This window comes from Procambarus clarkii, chromosome 4 (genome assembly GCF_040958095.1).
Source record: "Procambarus clarkii isolate CNS0578487 chromosome 4, FALCON_Pclarkii_2.0, whole genome shotgun sequence".
Classification (NCBI taxonomy): Eukaryota; Metazoa; Arthropoda; class Malacostraca; order Decapoda; family Cambaridae; genus Procambarus; species Procambarus clarkii.
This window is the reverse complement of record NC_091153.1, coordinates 45,136,478-45,154,977: the sequence shown is the minus strand read 5'-3', so window position 1 is coordinate 45,154,977 and position 18,500 is coordinate 45,136,478. Positions and strand designations below refer to the sequence as shown.

The following is an 18,500-nucleotide window of genomic DNA, read 5'->3' as shown; positions in this document are numbered from 1 at the left end:
GCTGACATCACCAGTACATCCTCCATAAATTGACATCGCATGTTCATCCTCACACACTAACATCCCTTGCACAAATTTCCACATTTAGGTGTGAACACAGCGGGCCCTATGTAAGGCATCTCTCAAATAAATTCGGAATATGAAACGCAAGTAGTAACGAGGGTGGAGCGAGTTTCACTTGAGGCCTATATGGTGGATGGGCAGGAGGCTCAGACCTACTGTGTCAAACTTTACACTACTAGCACCACTTGGCGTTATAGTTTTAAGAAGACCGAGCAACTGCAAGCTGCAACCTTCAACGGAAACCGTTGCCTTGAATTTGCATTGCGTTGAATTTCTCAACTCGTGACTATTCCGTCGATATAATATTCAATCAATAAGCCTTACTGTCCGTCGATTCAATATTCAATCTATACGTCTTACTTCTGTGGCAATTTGTTCATACATCAGCAACAAATCTAATGATTAAGTTTGCTGACAACATAGAATTTTCTGATACACATCGCGCTGTTCAAATCTAAGTAATTTACACATAAACAGGTTTCTATTTTTTTTAACACTGATTTCCATTGGTTATAGCTAAGCTAGCAGGGGTTCTCATGCTAGAGTATGCATACTTGGTTTCCTCTAGTGTTTATATGTTCCAGATTTGCTCTACTGTGTATATATTCCAAGACTGGTCAATTGTCTACAGAGCACTGGAGGGAGTGTAGAAATAGCCTAAGCTACTCTATCCCTTTGAGATGTATTTTTTCTTGTCTCAATAAACATACTTGAACTTGAACTTGAGAGCACTGGAGACAGCACCAGGGATATATAAAGGACGACCTTTCGGTCCGTCCTGGACCATTATCAAGTGTGTTCATCGAAACATCATCGTTTCTTCATCTTCTGATGTGTAGTTTGGTCATTATACATACCCCAATTTGAGAACCTCTGTGCTGTAAAATAACATCAGTGCATTACAGTATATCTCGCAAATATATCTGAACTGCTATAGGTTCCGCAACTAAATCGCACTTAACTATTAGTTTTCATTCACATTAACTCTAACGACCGATAAAATCTGGAATAATAATTGACTGAGTTAAGTCTTGCTCTTCTGCCTAAGGTACTTGAATGGTCTTGGTACCTCTTATTATGAAACTTAAATTATGTTCACGCACAGGTTTATAAATGTCTTGTGTTTGATCTTTAAATACAAATGAGGAGGAAAGGCTGAGTGCTGGGAGCTTGACCCAGTGCAGGGTAATATCTCCTTATAAAGACTGAATGTTGACACCATGACTCCTTAGAAAGACTGAATGTTGACACCATGAGTCCTTAGAAAGACTGAATGTTGACACCACGGAAGCGTTTTACTGGTAAACAGCACAAGCAACCCTGCTGGAGAACGATTGGTTATATTAAGCTTAGGGGCCCCTCTGGAGGGTTATTAAGGCCTCACAAGATCTTACTAACTAACCAACAAGTATACTTTAGTCCTTGACATGGTCTGGAACTGAAGTAAACTCTCAAGTGTTTAATGCTCGGCGAAGCGAAACACATTTTAGTGCATTATCCCTCTAAGACAAATCTTTGTATATTTCAGATGATTCTATATTGTGGCCCATGGTATACAAAGTCGTAAATGTATATAGCATTACATTCAAGTTTCTTTCTTCGTGTGTGTTGGGCTAGGTGTGAGGTTTCCTAGGAATATATATTGCCTTGTTGATTACAGAGGATTGTTGACCAATCCACACGCTAGAAAATGAAGGGACGACGACGTTTCGGTCCATCCTAGACCATTCTCAAGTCGATTGTCGACAATCGACATACAGGATTGGTTCAAGACTTATCAATTGCGTATCGATTGCGGGAGGCTTATGAATACCACCATAAAGCTTTCTGACCAATCATAAAGTTCACGCCTGAAATAAACTCAGGGTGCATGAAGTGGAATGCATCTCTTGCTGTATATATATATATATATATATATATATATATATATATATATATATATATATATATATATATATATATATATATATATATATACAGCAAGAGATGCATTCCACTTCATGCACCCTGAGTTTATTTCAGGCGTGAACTTTATGATTGGTCAGTCATATATATATATATATATATATATATATATATATATATATGTCGTACCTAGTAGCCAGAACGCACTTCTCAGCCTACTATGCAAGGCCCGATTTGCCTAATAAGCCAAGTTTTCCTGAATTAATATATTTTCTCTATTTTTTTTCTTATGAAATGATAAAGCTACCCATTTCATTATGTATGAGGTCAATTTTTTTTTTATTTGAGTTGAAATTAACGTAGATATATGACCGAACCTTACCAACCCAACCTAACCTAACCTATCTTTATAGGTTAGGTTAGGTTAGGTAGACGAAAAAGTTAGGTTAGGTAGGTTAGGTTGTCGAAAAACAATTAATTCATGAAAACTTGGCTTATTAGGCAAATCGGGCCTTGCATAGTAGGCTGAGAAGTGAGTTCTGGCTACTAGGTACGACATATATATATATATATATATATATATATATATATATATATATATATATATATATATATATATATATATATATATATATATATGCGAACAAGCCTGAATGGTCCCCAGGACAATATGCAACTGAAAACTCACACCCCAGAAGTGACTCGAACCTTATGTCCGGTCGTGATGGTCAAGTGGATTAAGGCGTCTTGTACATACCAGTTGCGTTGCTTCTGGGAGTATGGGTTCGAGTCACTTCTGGGGTGTGAGTTTTCAGTTATATATGTATATATATATATATATATATATATATATATATATATATATATATATATATATATATATATATATATATATATATATATATATATTGTGAATGCCTTTCTGCCCGATTTGATGCCATGGTTAAAGCCTATTAACTGCTCGCGGATTATTAAAGCCGAAACCAGAGCTTAATGGCAAATCAGCAACTATACAGTATTTTAGACCCTAACAGTCTAAACAGTATGCACTAAATTGTGCCAAAGGTGTCTACCAAAGGGAGGATTTAAGCCTTCATAAAGACATTACTAAACACCCATCAAGCACACTTAAACCTAAACAAAACTGAAGACAAGAGTAAAACATTCTAGTGTATATAAACTGACAAACATAATTTACATATGTTCTTGCTGTCCATATTAATGTAAGTGTCAACTGCTGACGTGCGGTAAGATAAGGTCTTTGATATGTTCAAATGACTCACCAGTGCTTTAGGTTATATAATGATCACATTTTATCGTACATTATCTTACCCGGTTTAGGAATGTTGGCGTGGAATGATTTACATTAGAACATTTGGGTAAATATTTGCTTTCAAATTTGCAAGATGAAAACCTGTTTTGTTTGACATCGGAAACAAGGTTCAAAAAGTTTAATTAGCCCAAATCCGTGTTTTGTTTGATTAAAGATACGGAAGAAATTTGACTTTGATAAGAGCCATTATAACACTGATGTTGGGTGAAGAACTGATATTAGGCTCCATGGAGACAATATCTTTCCATTGTCTCCTGCACAAACTAAAATATACTAAACAGCTTCAGTGACACAAAAGCTGGCACTGTTATCCCTTCATAAGAGCTTTTAATCTACTGTACTGTACAATGACATCACACGGCATGATAATGGGTCCAGGACGGACTGAAATAGTCATTTCACCATTTTCTGATATGTGCTTTGGTCATTATATTTTCAGCTACGTTATTATTTATAACAGTCGTCTGCAACAATACATAAAGAACGTTAGCAGTAGCTAATTTGCAAGAAATCGACCAACTGAAAATTATATTAAAAGAATTAATAGTTAGACGTTTTTTAAATAATTTTATTTAGATATATTCTTATTTACTAAGAAAATATTTGAAATTATTTTGATATTTTTAGAGAATTAAGCATATTTGCCAAATTTAACAAACTATTTTCGGGTCTACTATATCTACAAGCAATAAGTGTCGTCAAAAAATACTTCAAGCTAAATATTTATTTAGGAGTTTGTCTAGTATTAGTTATACTGTTAAATGTCAGCACTGTGGAAAAATGCCCGACAGACCACTGGAACATTATCTAACACAGTGCACAGTTACAAACCCATTAAGATTTCAACTTAGATTCAACAGAGCAAAAGTTGTTAAACACATGGGACAAAATCTTACTGAAGCGACCATACGAGTCATAAATACTCATACTCCGCCCAAGTAAAACAGAAACAAGCAACACTTAGTAGGCCAGCCAGAGGTTTAGGGCCCGCGCAGAAATATCCATGAAAAAAGTTATTACATTTTGTTAAAATGTCACCTAATAAAAAGGAGGCCTGGTTGGGGACCGGGCCGCGGGGACGCTAAGCCCCGAAATCATCTCAAGGTAAGGTAATATAGTTCGTAGCATCTTATTTTGTATCCGTGGGGATCAGTAATGGCAAAAAACTAGTTACTCACTGTGCTGATTACGTTCGTCTCCTGATTGGGTCTTATGTCGTGCACTTTGATCTTAAATATCTTGGGAATTCCTAAATACTTTGTGGCCTGCTTTAATCAAAGACTCCAGTCAGTGGGTGTATTGTCGTGAAAGGAAATGACGAAGGCTTTCAAAGCAAGAGGATTTGTCTTAACTTGGCTGAGCGAAGGGGTGAAATGACCTGTGTTTACCTCTGGTCTCGAGTCTGTGACTCCTCGCTTTTAATGCTTCCTGTCCAAGACACCGCCTTTTTTATCCTCCTCAGAGGGGGCAGGAGACTATCCTTATCCAAATGTGTGCCATGTGACGGTGGTGTGTTTTGATTCTTCAGCGGTATTATGGTGTTTAGTGGGAGAGACGGTGGGCGTCTCTCTAGCCGTCGCCATATTTGATCACTCTCGCTTGTCTTGTTTGTCCCTCCGTTCTCGCCTTTCTTATTTCCACATTGTAATAGGATTCAATCCACTGTTTTCTCATCTCTTTGTGTGTTTGTGTGCACTTTCGAAATACACCACAAAATGTACAAATGTGAAAATGAATTTAAAGCTATACAAGAACAGAACACGGGGCATTTGGGCGTTTAAACAACAGTACACAAGCACACTTGGAATATCGTCCTTGTCTAAATTAATATATATTGCAATGCATTCTGGGGGTCCTGATGCTCGTGTTAATATTGAGAGAGAGACACGGACTTTTAAACTTTCATCTAGGAACGATTTAATTGAGGCTATTCATATTTGTATTTATGCAACAAATAATAAATGTACACATTTCTTTTATAAAAAAATCAAATTACATTATTCAAGGATCGAAATACATTTTGAGCCAACTGTTAGTTAAGGTCACAGACGGCAATATGAAAATTGCCGTAAACCAAGCTATCCTGTGAATCTCACACACACACACACACACACACACACACACACACACACACACACACACACACACACACACACACACACACACACACACACACACACACACACACACACACACATTCACTTCAGATTTACATAAAGCTTCTAAAATTACTTAATTTTTGTAATCACAATTGGCACACTGAATTTGCAATTGAAAGCTTTTAGGAATCGATTAAGTCATTACGAATACGCATTAATAATAATTAGTAAATCCTTAACGCGTAATGAGTAACAGGATCCAAATGATTGAACTCTTGAATAACCAAGACGGTCTAAGATAGGATTCAACACTATATTAGAAGTGTTAAACGTATGAAAAGTGTGAAATCACAAGCAGTTTAGTTACCGAAAACCAACATCACTAGATCCAAACTCCTGACCTGTTTAAAAAAAAACGCGTTTAATACAAAATGTGATTGACAATAACTAATTACTTGAACAATGCGACACATCCTGATATCGGGTAATTAGTGATGTTTCGCATGACAACAAACATCATGACGTTCAGAGTTGAGGAAGAGACAGGTGAGATATTGTCATTGGAGAAGGACCCCCACTTCTTCCCTACCTGAAAACCCTCACAGCTACTGTCGTGCTTAGAATTATATTAAGAAAGCAATTATCAAAATGGTGACTGTGTTAAGGTTTAGTTAAGGGCCTTCCAGCCGCATTAAGGTTTCACCCCCTGTTGAAATCGTCTGGTCTTCCTTGCCTATATCTACAAGAATCCTTTATATCTCAACGTCCCAAAGGTGTATCTCAGCTTTGTATAAGTACACTATAATCATGCATCACCATTCCTAGCATACCCTGTTTCGGCAGTTACTTTCTCCATTAATGTACAGTATAGCAATCTCTCGTCAACGGGAGCATTAATTCTGGGCAGTTGCAACAACACTGCAATCAAATTTGAGTAAATGTGACATTTACAAGTTCACTTCCGCTTCACTATTAAATGCTTCCTTGTCTTATCTCAGGTATACAAACACTAAAGATGTTGCACTCTGAGATGAGTGAGGATAATCCACGAGCAGCTCTTAAGAGCGTTGGCGTCACGTTCCAGGCATGATGTACAAACTATTCTTAGATGTTTTAACTAAGTTCTCTAAGCTCAATGTGGTTTGCTTTGAAGAAATGTTCAAGTCAAAATGTTTGTAGAACAGAAACCTATTCAAAATATCTTGTGTCAAAATGTTTGCATAGAAACCTAAACAAAATATCTTGTGTCAAAATGTATGTGTAGAAACCTAAACAAAATATCTTGTGTCAAAATGTATGTGTAGAAACCTAAACAAAATATCTTGTGTCAAAATGTATGTAAAGAAACCTAAACAAAATATCTTGTAGTCAAAATGTATGTAAAGAAACCTAAACAAAATATCTTGTGTCAAAATGTATGTAAAGAAACCTAAACAAAATATCTTGTGTCAAAATGTATGTGTAGAAACCTAAACAAAATATTTTGTGTCAAAATATTTGTAAAGAAACCTAAACAAAATATCCTGTGTCAAAATGTTTTCCGCTAGATGCCCCCACTTGAATCGTCCAATAACATAATTCTGAAATGTTAGGTCTGGGTTATAAATTAAAACAAAAGAACAATGTGTCTCCACAATTACTGCATAGTTATGGAAACGCAGCGGGCGAATATTTACGTTGTATTCTGAATTGACTGTTCAAGAACACACTAACCAGGCCTAATCTTTCAAATCTACAATAACGTCACCAAACTGTGTGCTACACACCTGCTTCTAGTAAAGTTTGGTTACCATTATAATTAATATTTGTTCATTTGTGTCTATGCAAAGTGCATATAAAAATACTGTTTAAAAATCAGATAAATATCTTAAACAGAACCTGCATGGCAGATTCTTGAATAGTAAAAATGGTATGGTATTGTGCAATAACATCAGCAATGTTCATCTTGCCAAAACATTGTTGATATGGTCAGGTATAGTGGCGCCAGAGATGGTCACAGGGCCAGCCTCGCACACTCATCTCCTCCAACAACATCCTTCAAGATGCTTACAAAGACGTTCAAATACCGCACTGCAGTACACAACCATCTTGTACGTCACGCCACCACGTGTTTTTCATATACTGATCTAAATTAAAGACAATAATGCTACCTACGTACTGAACTGACTGACTGCTAGCCTACTACTGAACTGATTCACTGTCACCCTACATACTGAGCTGACTTACTGCCACCCTACATACTGAAATAACTTACTGCCACTCTACATACTTAACTGACTCACTGCCACCCTACGTACTGAACTCACTTCCACCATCTATTAACTGACTCACTGCCACCATACTACTGAATTGACCATTTAATGAGGAAAAGGCGTCGTGATTGAAAATTCACATCACATAAGCGATCAGAATATCACTGGGAGTGTATATGTGTATATATATATATTTTCTGACTACTTCCCACTTTTGGGATCAACCTTCACACACACACACACACACACATACGAGGCGGAGCGGTTTCACAGTGACGAGCGCACCAAGGAGTTTTATACTCAGTTCTGAGAGAAGATAATACCCCCTCTCCCCTGTACCCAAGCTTTGGTTTATGTTCTGTTGATTCATTATGAACAACAGATTGATGTGAGTGGTGGTGAGAGGGGCGAGTCCCGACCTGACAGCGTGCCTGGGGCGAGGATGGGAAAGGTCACGCTGATAACCATCTCAAATATAAAGGGAAGAAATGCAGAGGTAGAAGCATGCTCCAACACTTTGACAATGCTTACAGGTGACCAAACAGGCAGAGCACATGAGTCGCTTACGGAGCATTGTTGTTTTAAATGCTGAATATCCGAATATCACTTCTTCTATATTACTGCAATGTTGCAGAATGGCTCACGTATATGTGTAAATCCTCTTTACAAGATTTTCCAATAAATAAATATATATACATATAATTTTAAGTCATTGTACATCAAGATTATCTAATGGCCGAGTTCATTACATGACGGAAAGCAAAACGAGCAGTCTGTGAATATATAAAATTTCAATCATCTACCAAAATGTGTCCGCGCACCATGACCTGACCTGCTTGTGACCTACAAGAGGACAAATCACATTTACAAATTGTTCTGATTTTCATAATTAATTTAAATTGATTATATAAATTGCCCCCGTTTGTTTAGAGATTTACGGAACTCTTGCCCCAGTTTTAGCCTGAGGGGCATGACGCATTTTAGTAGCTGTTGGTATGCCGTCTCGTCAAGTTCTGTCATAGGCGCTCTCTCCCGTACCTGCAACGCTTGGTCTTCACCAATATACAATATACTGTTATGACACTTCTCTTTATACTAAATACAAAATGCTTAAAACAAGTATCAAAAACACTTCATGGCCTGGCTGATTACACTTGCTCTTTCGTATGCCACACTAGGCTTGGGTTTAATTTGGCTTATACAGCAAATCGCATACAAAAAGCTTAAAGTTGCCAGCATATAAAGTTTCACCCTGTTAATAAGTTTACTTTTCCGGCACACAGTAACATCCTTCACAATTTTCGAATTCAGGGAGTTCCACTGTGCACTTGAAACAGCATCAAGTGTAATCAAGACAATGTTAGCTGTGTACAATATACATTTTAGGCTTCCACAGGAGGCCACACCACCACTGTATTTTATTGTCGTCGTGTGGAACACGACTGAATTAGCGCGTCGCTCTCTGAAGGACTCTTGACAAAGCCCTCCAAGCTGATGTCCTTTTCGTTGACGGCTCGCAGCTCTACGTTGGGTTGTGATCGATCTCCTTGTTCCTGCTGCTGCTCGCCGCCAGTTACCGCTGCGCCCTCTACTGTCTGTACCTGGAAGAGGAGCAGCACACACAGCATAAGATTCTTAGATTTATAATGGATATCAAATGGCATAAGCTGATGCAAGTTAGAGCAGCGGAGAGGTAGAGGTCAGGCGAGATTTATTGCTAAACAGTGAATAGGAAATAGTTGATAGGCAAGATCAAGTGCTAGATGATGGCTATTAAGGCCAAGAAGGAAGAATGAGCAACACGCTGAAGGAGAAATGAGTTGTAAACTGGAAGGGGTTAAGAAAGATTTAAATACTAAAGATAAAAGCAGAGAAAGTATGGCCTTCTGTTGAAGCCTAGCCATCGTCAGAGTATAACTGGTAGTTGAAGAACAGATAGACCTGCGGACAGTCCAAAAGTTCTGAAAATATATGAATGAAGAAAGCGTCGTCGAGGTTTAAGAAGCTGATTCCTGGAAGTATATTAAAAAAGTATGAGGAAATTCTCAAAGAAACACTCAGTATACAACAAGAACATTCCGCCCAAATATAATTCAGTTGCAGCAGTAACATACAAAATAAACCGAACAAATTATAATAAAATATCATGGATATATACACCGTGAGATGTACCACGCTTCTTGGTGTATATATATTGAGAGTATATTTAGGTCTGGACTATGTCCAGACCTAAAGTATACTTGCTGGTTGGTCAGTAAGGACTTGTGGTGGCCATAATAACTCTCCAGAGGTTGATACGCCTGAGGTCCATCACTAAACCAAATTAAAGAACACATTTGGCAGCTGAAAATCTGCATTTTGAACTGTAAAACTATCTTGTAATGTTATAAGACACATGCTTAAGTTTCCAGAGGAGTAATACGAGATGGATGAGAGATTAAAGTATTCAAAACCAACAATACCGGAAAAGGGGTTTATATTGTAAAAGTTCAGAAAGATAAGTTGAGGGTGGAGGGGATTCTTCACTATTCAAGAATATAATTTGAAAACTCCAGTGTATGGGGCCCAACCACTTGGGCTGGACGGTAGAGCGACGGTCTCGTTTCATGCAGATCGGCGTTCAATCCCCGACCGTCCACAAGTGGTTAGGTACCATTCCTTGTCCCCCGTTCTATCCCAAATCCTTATCCTGACCCCTTCCAAATGCTATATAGTCGTAATGGTCTGGCGATGTCTCCCTCAGGCGGGTGGAGGTTAGATGGAGAGGACCTATGCTTCAAATCTGGTGAAGATGCCTGGTGTGATTTTTTTTAAATCATATAAATCAAAAATGCAAAATAGATAAATTTAAAAAAATAGATTAAAATCTGAGGAAAAAGCTATATGTATATTTTAATAATGTAATGTAATTTTATGTACATTAACAGTTGTAAATGTACAAATATTTATAAGTAAAGCTTTGAATTTTAATCTGAATTTTGAATTTGAACAGGGAATCATCACCATTGGCAACTAGGAAAGTTTGAAGATTTGTAATGATCTGTCAAGTCTCGTGAAATAATAAAATCAATAAAATCTCAACGCAAGTGAATTAGTTTGCTTTAGATGGATAGAAGAGAGGTTTCAATACAGTCATGCATGATTATACATGGTGTAGACATGTCAACTATGTATCCCATCCTCTCGACTTGTCACAACGAACACAAAATAGTATACTAAAACACCCGAACCTAACCTAACCTAACCTAACCGAGCGACCGATGTAAATGTGAGCCGCTATGATTTAGTTACATCATATTTTGCCTATTTGGGGATTTTGACGGCAAAATGCGATGTATTGTTCGAGAGGACAGGTTGATGGGTGTGATCAAACCCGTCTACATTAGGCTACTGACGTTTAACACAAGACACATAATATTAATGGACAGTGATAAAATGGACAGACAACAAGAGTACAGATTATTATTCCGATGAAAAGACAGAACGGCGGACATTATCAGCATCACAATAGCCCATAGAAGCACCTTCAAGAGATGCAAGTGCTTGCAATTAACATATGATAATGAGACTGTGTATACACACCACTGGACCAAGACATAGTGGAAGGGTTGAAGGGCTGTGCTGTCAACTTTCCTAAATTAGTTGGGATTGTGGAAGGGGGCCGGGGGTGGGGGGTAGAAACTTACAGGGGGAAAAAACCTGTTCTATTATAAAAATGACAAATATTGCAATTGAGGGGACGGTTTAATTCATAGCCATTCATTGGAAGCTTAGCACGTGATTGAAGCTTAGCACACGTGATTTCAGCTTAGCACGTGATTGAGTGCTAGGGAGGTTCTAGACAATTATCCATAGGTTGCTTCGAAATTAGCTGTGTCGTGCTCTAGTAACTAGTTTAGGTGGGGGGGGGGGGTGGAGATAATTAGCTTCATAGAATGCGGTGAAACGTAATTGTTTGCTGCTAATCTAGGCAATAAGTTATGAGTGCATATTAGCAAGGGGTGTGGGGGGATATTGAATAAATTTAGCTATAAGGTGTTATGGTAAATTTTCTGGGGAGATAGAAGTGCTCAATATAGATAGGCATGGAGGCGCTCTACTACACAACTGTACACGTAGCGGTGCTCTTAAAAATGAATTGTGAGGAGTTCTTTAGAAATTAGTTGTGAAATACTCTAGAAAGTTAGTTGTGCGGTGTATTCCTATTGTGAGAATGGGTTAAAAACAATTTGGCTTGGAGGGATGTATATAAAAATTAGTTTTAGCAAGTTAAACTAATTATTTGCATGTTTTGGGTTGCTGTTGATAATTATAGCTGTTGGTGTGCTTTATAAGGCTTTAGTATAGGCTTTGGGAGGCTCTTAGAGAATTTGTTATGAGAGTGGCTAGAGATTTTGTCTAGTCTGACTTAGATAATGAGTTGTAGCGTGTTGTTAGGAATTAATATGTATTACGGATGTGTTGTTGAGTGAAAGCTTTAGAGATGTAGCTATACGGTGCTGTTGAAAAAATGCAAGAGTGCAAGTGGAGCGGACGAACAGTGTGACAACACCAAGACTTTTCTCATTCACTCTCACACATAAACAAGCCGAACAACACATGTATCTTGCTGTAAGCTCTAAACCAGAGGTACATATAGCTAGCAGGATGGCGAGAAATACGGTACTGTTTACTCATATTTGATACTAGAAAAACAGGAAGGATTCCACGATACCGCCAGAGGCTTCATTCCCTGTAGCTGGAGGTACGGTACGGTACTTTTGGTTAGCTAGTAATGACGTGTCCTAGTTACATATGTGCAGTTAGAACTGTGTTAGGATCTCCTAGCATAATAGCTAAACCAAATTATTTAATTTACCGTATAATTAATAAATAGAAATTAGGGTGAAGTTGTCCTGTCTTCAGAAACTATGAGGAGCCTAGTGACAGACATCGTGAAATCATTTACCATACTGCGATCGTACCGTACTATTAAATGTATTGATCTGTACCGTACTGTTTTAGCAAGCAAGCTTAGGTACAGTACCGTATATCTTGCTCACGACTTAAAACTAACTCTGTTGATTCTTCATGACTGTTCTTCTGAGAGATGTCAATACTGTGAATAATAAGTGCAAGTGTAGCGTGTGGAGTGCCAGATGCTGCGAGAAGTGGTAGTAGTAGTAGTAGTAGTGGTAGTAGTGGTAGTGGTAGTGGTAGTGGGGGTCGAACAAGACTCACTCTCGACTAGTGCTGGCAGCCACCGCGCCCTCTATGGTGTGCACCTGTAGGACATCAGGCAGTCAAAAAGATAAACAAATGAATATAGTTACCTTTCTCTCGGCCCAATAAGCATTCTTACAGCTGTAAAAGTACGGCAGATCACTTTAGATGTGTTGTGTCATCATATGGCAAAGTAGAGTACATTATAAGCACACACACATATACAATGTATTAAAAGATATCAATAAGCAGCTGCTATTTGCAAAAGGGTAATATTTTGGTATATTAAGAAGCAAAGCGAAAGAAGGAGGTCACGACAAGTTCACTTGGCCGAAGAGAGCACGTTATTGATTGATTGATAAAGATTAAGCCACCCAAGAGGTGGCACGGGCATGAATAGCCCGTAAAACACGTTATTGTATCAACATCTTATATATACCATCGTTCATCTTGTGCTTTGGTGAAGACAAACACCTGTGTCTTACATTGTAAGTTTAAATATCATTATATTCGACTAGGATCCCCGATCAATGGCGTAAATCCCAGTTCATTATTCGCATTAAAACTTACCTTTCAGCCTCTCACACTTAGTTTCTCGTGAACTTTAAATATATAAGTAAGGTGAGATATTCGGCCTAATATCCAGTTGAGAAGGTCATTATTCTGAAGTAGAGGATTAATTCATCAAGTCAGGACCGTACATTCATATACCAGTCACTTAATGACCCTTATTCAGTATTTTCAACAAATAGTATTATTGTAAATAATATCATTTAAGTTTTTTCTTCTGATTTCTTGACCAATCATCAATTTGGCTAAAGACCACGATGCATCATTCATCGAGTGAAGCTGCAGAGATGGAAGGCTGATTTTAGAAAGAAAACTATCTATAAGAATTACACACAGAAATCACAATAGCGTGATGCATCAAATGAACAAATCCACAAGGGCCGTGACGAGGATTCGAACCTATGTCCGAGAGGATCTCAGACGCTGCCTTAATCGACTGAGCTACGACATGGTCAAAAGAATTGTATTTATCTATAGGAATGGTTGTCTCATGTGTAATTTGCATACACAAGAGATAAATCTATACTTTTATCTCTTGTCTAAGGTGATGTGGCATAATGATTTACTGTATGATAGAATCTTTGTAATATATAATAATTGGATGTGATAAATATATGCTACGACGAATATGTTGAAATAATGATTAATGTATGAATTAGTGTTTATGTTTATTTCCTTTTAAAATGAAGAAGTATATACTTCTATGTATCCTGTTTCATAATCTATTGTTGGAATAAATTGAATCTATAGCTATTGATTGTTTATCAGTTTCTTAAGCACTATTGTATTTAGGTCTTAATGAGTGGTGGAACTTTGTACACTATATTATCTACTAATAATTGTTCTATTTTCATTTTATTATTATAATTATTATTATTATCTTTAATGTGTAAAAGTACAATGAGATTGTATATTTTAACTTAAGTTAATAACCAATGTATAACCAGATTATGAATACTAACATTATATTACCTATCTATAATAATAATACATTGCGTGGAGAAAGAGAGAGAGAGAAAGAAAATATATATTACATATTATATAATATTATATATTATATTATATATTATTTTATTATTATATATTATATAATATATATATATATATATATTATATAATATATATATATTATATAATATATATATATATATTATATAATATATATATATATTATATAATATATATATATACATATATATATATATATATATATATATATATATATATATATATATATATATATATATATATATATATATATAAATTTTTTTATTCAAATTGATTTTATCGTTCATGGCGCCTATAACTGTATAGAGTACTGACTTAATGATTTTCTGTACTCGTATATAGACCGTATATATATATATATATATATATATATATATATATATATAGAGAGAGAGAGAGAGAGAGAGAGAGAGAGAGAGAGAGAGAGAGAGAGAGAGAGAGAGAGAGAGAGAGAGAGAGAGACTGCTATTCTTGGTGATGTGAGGTCATTATTCTTGAAGTGAGTTAACACACACACCCGTCTAACACAGGGGTGCCAACTGTTCCTTCAATAAACACATGATAAAATACATCAACTTAATGTGATTTCTTTGAGTAATCTTTTCAGTATATAAAATAAAACAAAAAAAATAAACAAGAGCTATATAAATTATTATTATTATAAAGTACTAAAATAATTTTTATACAAAGTTCATATAAATATTTAATTAAGACATAATAAGACCTAGGGTCAGTGGTTCAGTTCATTCACCTGTTTCAAGCGTAGGTTAGACATTATATATATATATATATATATATATATATATATATATATATATATATATATATATATATATATATATATACACACAGGAGTTTAAGGTAGATATAAACATCAGTGCTCGTATGGGCCAACACGCCTTCTGTAATTTCATTAATTCTTAATCGAATACAGTATAAGCAATTATTAGGTAGCTAAAAATGTATTATAAATATTTAGAAGCTGCCGATGATAACCGGCCCTGCATGTTGGTTATCAAGAGAGCTGCCAAGATAACATGGCGGCTCACTCTGGAAGGTCGTATTTATTTGATTTATTAAATCAACACCGATATAAGTGATTGCTGTGACAAGCAAGGAATAAATAAGACTGTATCTATGTAATGTTGGTCACGTCAAGACATGTGTGAGGTGACTGTGTAATGGTGTTAAGAGGTGACTGTAGGGAAGGTGGCGCCTTTCTGGCGCCTAACAGCTGGGTGAACAGCGCTTCGGATTCGTAGTCCTGAGGTTCCGGGTTTGATCCCCGGTGAAGGCGGAGACAAATGGGCAAAATGTTTCTTTCACCCTGATGCCCCTGTTTACCTAGCAGTAAATAGGTACCTGGGAGTTAGACAGCTGCTACGGGCTGCTTCCTGGGGGTATGTAACAAAAAGGAGGCCTGGTCGAGGACCGGGTCACGGGGACGCTAAGCCCCGAAATCATCTCAAGATAATCTCAAGATAACTTCAAGAGGTGCCGAAGCATGACTGTGATGAACTGAAAACACCAAACGTATAATTTTTCCCAACTGTAGGACATGTGACTTGGAGAGAGACGAGCTTATCTCCGAGGCAGCCTAGTGTGGTGTGGGGGCGGGGTAGATAACATGAGGATGGTGGCCAGGCTTATCGTCCTCTCCTTCCTCATTCTTATTCTCTCTCTCTCTCTTTTCTATCATCTCCTTTTGCAGGACCAGTCAACGAGTCATTCCTTCTTCCCTCCGTCTTGTGTCCCTCTATGATGCTTTTGAAGCCTCATATCATCCTAGCCTCGTATCACTAATAGCCTCGTCTATTATTTCATTCTATCCCATTATCAGACATTCATTTTGCTGTCCCTCTTCCCGTCTTGTACCTCACGATGCTTGTGTTTAAACAAGCAGGGAGGTTCAAAGGACAGGATCACAAGTCAGGGGTTCAAAGTATATTTCAAGGGAAGGCGCCCAGGTCCCTGTTTTTTTTATTTACAAAGAAGAGAATGTGGGGGCATTTTCGGGCACTATTCTTAGCCTCCCCCTTGTATGGTTATTATTTCTCCCCTTGTATGGTCATTATCTTTCTGTATGATCATTATCTGTTCTTGTATGATCATAATCTCCTCCTGTATGGTCACTATCTGTTCTTGTATGGTCATAATCTCCTCCTGTATGGTCACTATCTCTCCTTGTACTCTTTATCTCTCCTTGTACTCTTTATCTCTCCCTGGAGTCATTATCTTTCCTTTTGTCGACACTATCTCTTATTGTAGTCATTGGCTCTCATTGTATGGTCACTATCTCACTTTGTATGTTCATTATCTCTCTCTCTATATGGTCACTGTCTCCTCTATGGTCACTTTCTTTACATCACGCCTCGCCAGAGGATAACAACATTCCACCTGGGTACCATATCATGCCCCAATGAGGGCAGAGTCGGGCAGTACCCGCCTGCGCGGGCAACAGTATGTCGCCACGAGATCCCTCCCCCCTCCCCCTATCCCTTAGGGTATGCTCGTCTGAACTGTCAAGGACCGGGCCGCGGGGACGTTGAGCCCCGAATTTATCGAAAGGTAACCGCAAGGTACTCCGATATGACGCTTTGGATAATTTACATGTATTGTCTATTAAACAATATATATATATATATATATATATATATATATATATATATATATATATATATATATATGTATATATATATGTATATATATATATATATATATATATATATATATATATATACATATATATATATATATATATATATATATATATATATATATATATATATATATATATATCATTAGACTGCTGCTCTTGTGACTGTATCGTAATCTGAGGCCACCAGTTCACCTCAAATGCCTTTCCACACCCTCCAAGGAGGTAGATATATCTACCCCCTCTACCCCTACTTCCCAGTTCTACCTCCATGACAAGAAAGTGAACCTCCCTCCAAGACGTAAAGGTGGTTCCTCGCTTGGAGGGGACGTTTGCTTACCTGCATTTGTCTGCCATGACCTTTGTAGTGACCTTTGCTGCTTCTCCCACTCCCAGTCTTGCCTTTGTGATTCGGATGAGCCTGAAAAGAGAGGGGTGAAGAAGTGAGAGAGAGAGAGAGAGAGAGAGAGAGAGAGAGAGAGAGAGAGAGAGAGAGAGAGAGAGAGAGAGAGAGAGAGAGAGAGAGAGAGAGAGAGAGAGAGAGACAGACATGACTGTCAAACTGTCAAGATCTGGGCAAGCTAAGACACACTTCACAAACTGAGCCTTTAGTCGCGTTTCACTGTATTTGCATCTTTATCAAGTTCATCAGAGGAGTACATGAGACAGGTGTGCCCTTCGTTCCCAGCGGGTGTTGACAGGTGTGCCCTCCACCCCAGTGGGTGCTGACAGGTGTGTAACAGGTGTGGCCCCGAAACCCCCTGACCCCACAGCAACAGCTGACCAACAATGTTTCCCTGACAATGAAAACATTGAATTTTAATTTTAATTTTGCCTCGAGGGGCGAGTTTATTGGGCAGCGCCACTCATCCTGTGAGTGGACATAGTCATAGCAGCATGTACAACACTCCCCAATAGGAAGAAAACCCGCTGGGTTGTTCATCCTGTTACTTGTACCCAGACACATTGAGTCAGGTCGATGCTTAAAGTACCTTCATAATATTCAATAGTGTCTTGTGGCACTATGAGACATCTATCTTACCTAGAGGCCTCTGCGACGTCAAGATCTGTCCAGGACATCAGCAGACGTCACCACACGAGATCCCCCATGCATAGGATATTACAACTATTTGATGGGAATATAATGAGATACATTAGAGTGGACGAGTATAAGAACACTGGCAGAATCCGGATTGTCAAGAACGCATGCGCCACTTACGTAAACAAACAACAGCGACGCGAGTCGCCATACCTTCCGCTTCATCCGTCATGTCCGCGGCCTGAAGAGACTGTAAAATTTGTCGCCTGAGGAGATTGTAGGGTCTATGGCCTGAAGAGACTATAGGGGCCCCATCCCTTCGCTATTTCCCGGTATCGGGCAGCCGGGGCGCATCCGATCCCACGATCGTCGT

At 37.8% G+C, this 18,500-nt stretch overlaps 1 protein-coding gene across 3 annotated transcripts in view; it reads right to left on the bottom strand.

Moving 5' to 3' along the window:
- Positions 1–2,858: 2,858 nt before the first annotated feature.
- Positions 2,859–18,500, bottom strand: part of LOC123749886 (uncharacterized) — a 55,892-nt gene continuing 40,250 nt past the window's right edge. For 2 of the 3 annotated variants that reach the window (XM_045732018.2, XM_069334159.1), the window contains 2 exons: positions 17,429–17,509; positions 2,859–9,253 (listed from right to left, as the gene is read on the bottom strand). In XM_045732018.2, coding sequence (XP_045587974.2) covers positions 9,071–9,253; positions 17,429–17,509 — 264 coding nt within the window. In that variant the 3' untranslated portion in view covers positions 2,859–9,070. Of the gene's footprint in view, positions 9,254–12,885; positions 12,917–17,428; positions 17,510–18,500 lie in introns of all 3 variants that reach the window. The other variant, XM_069334166.1, reaches the window with a different exon arrangement.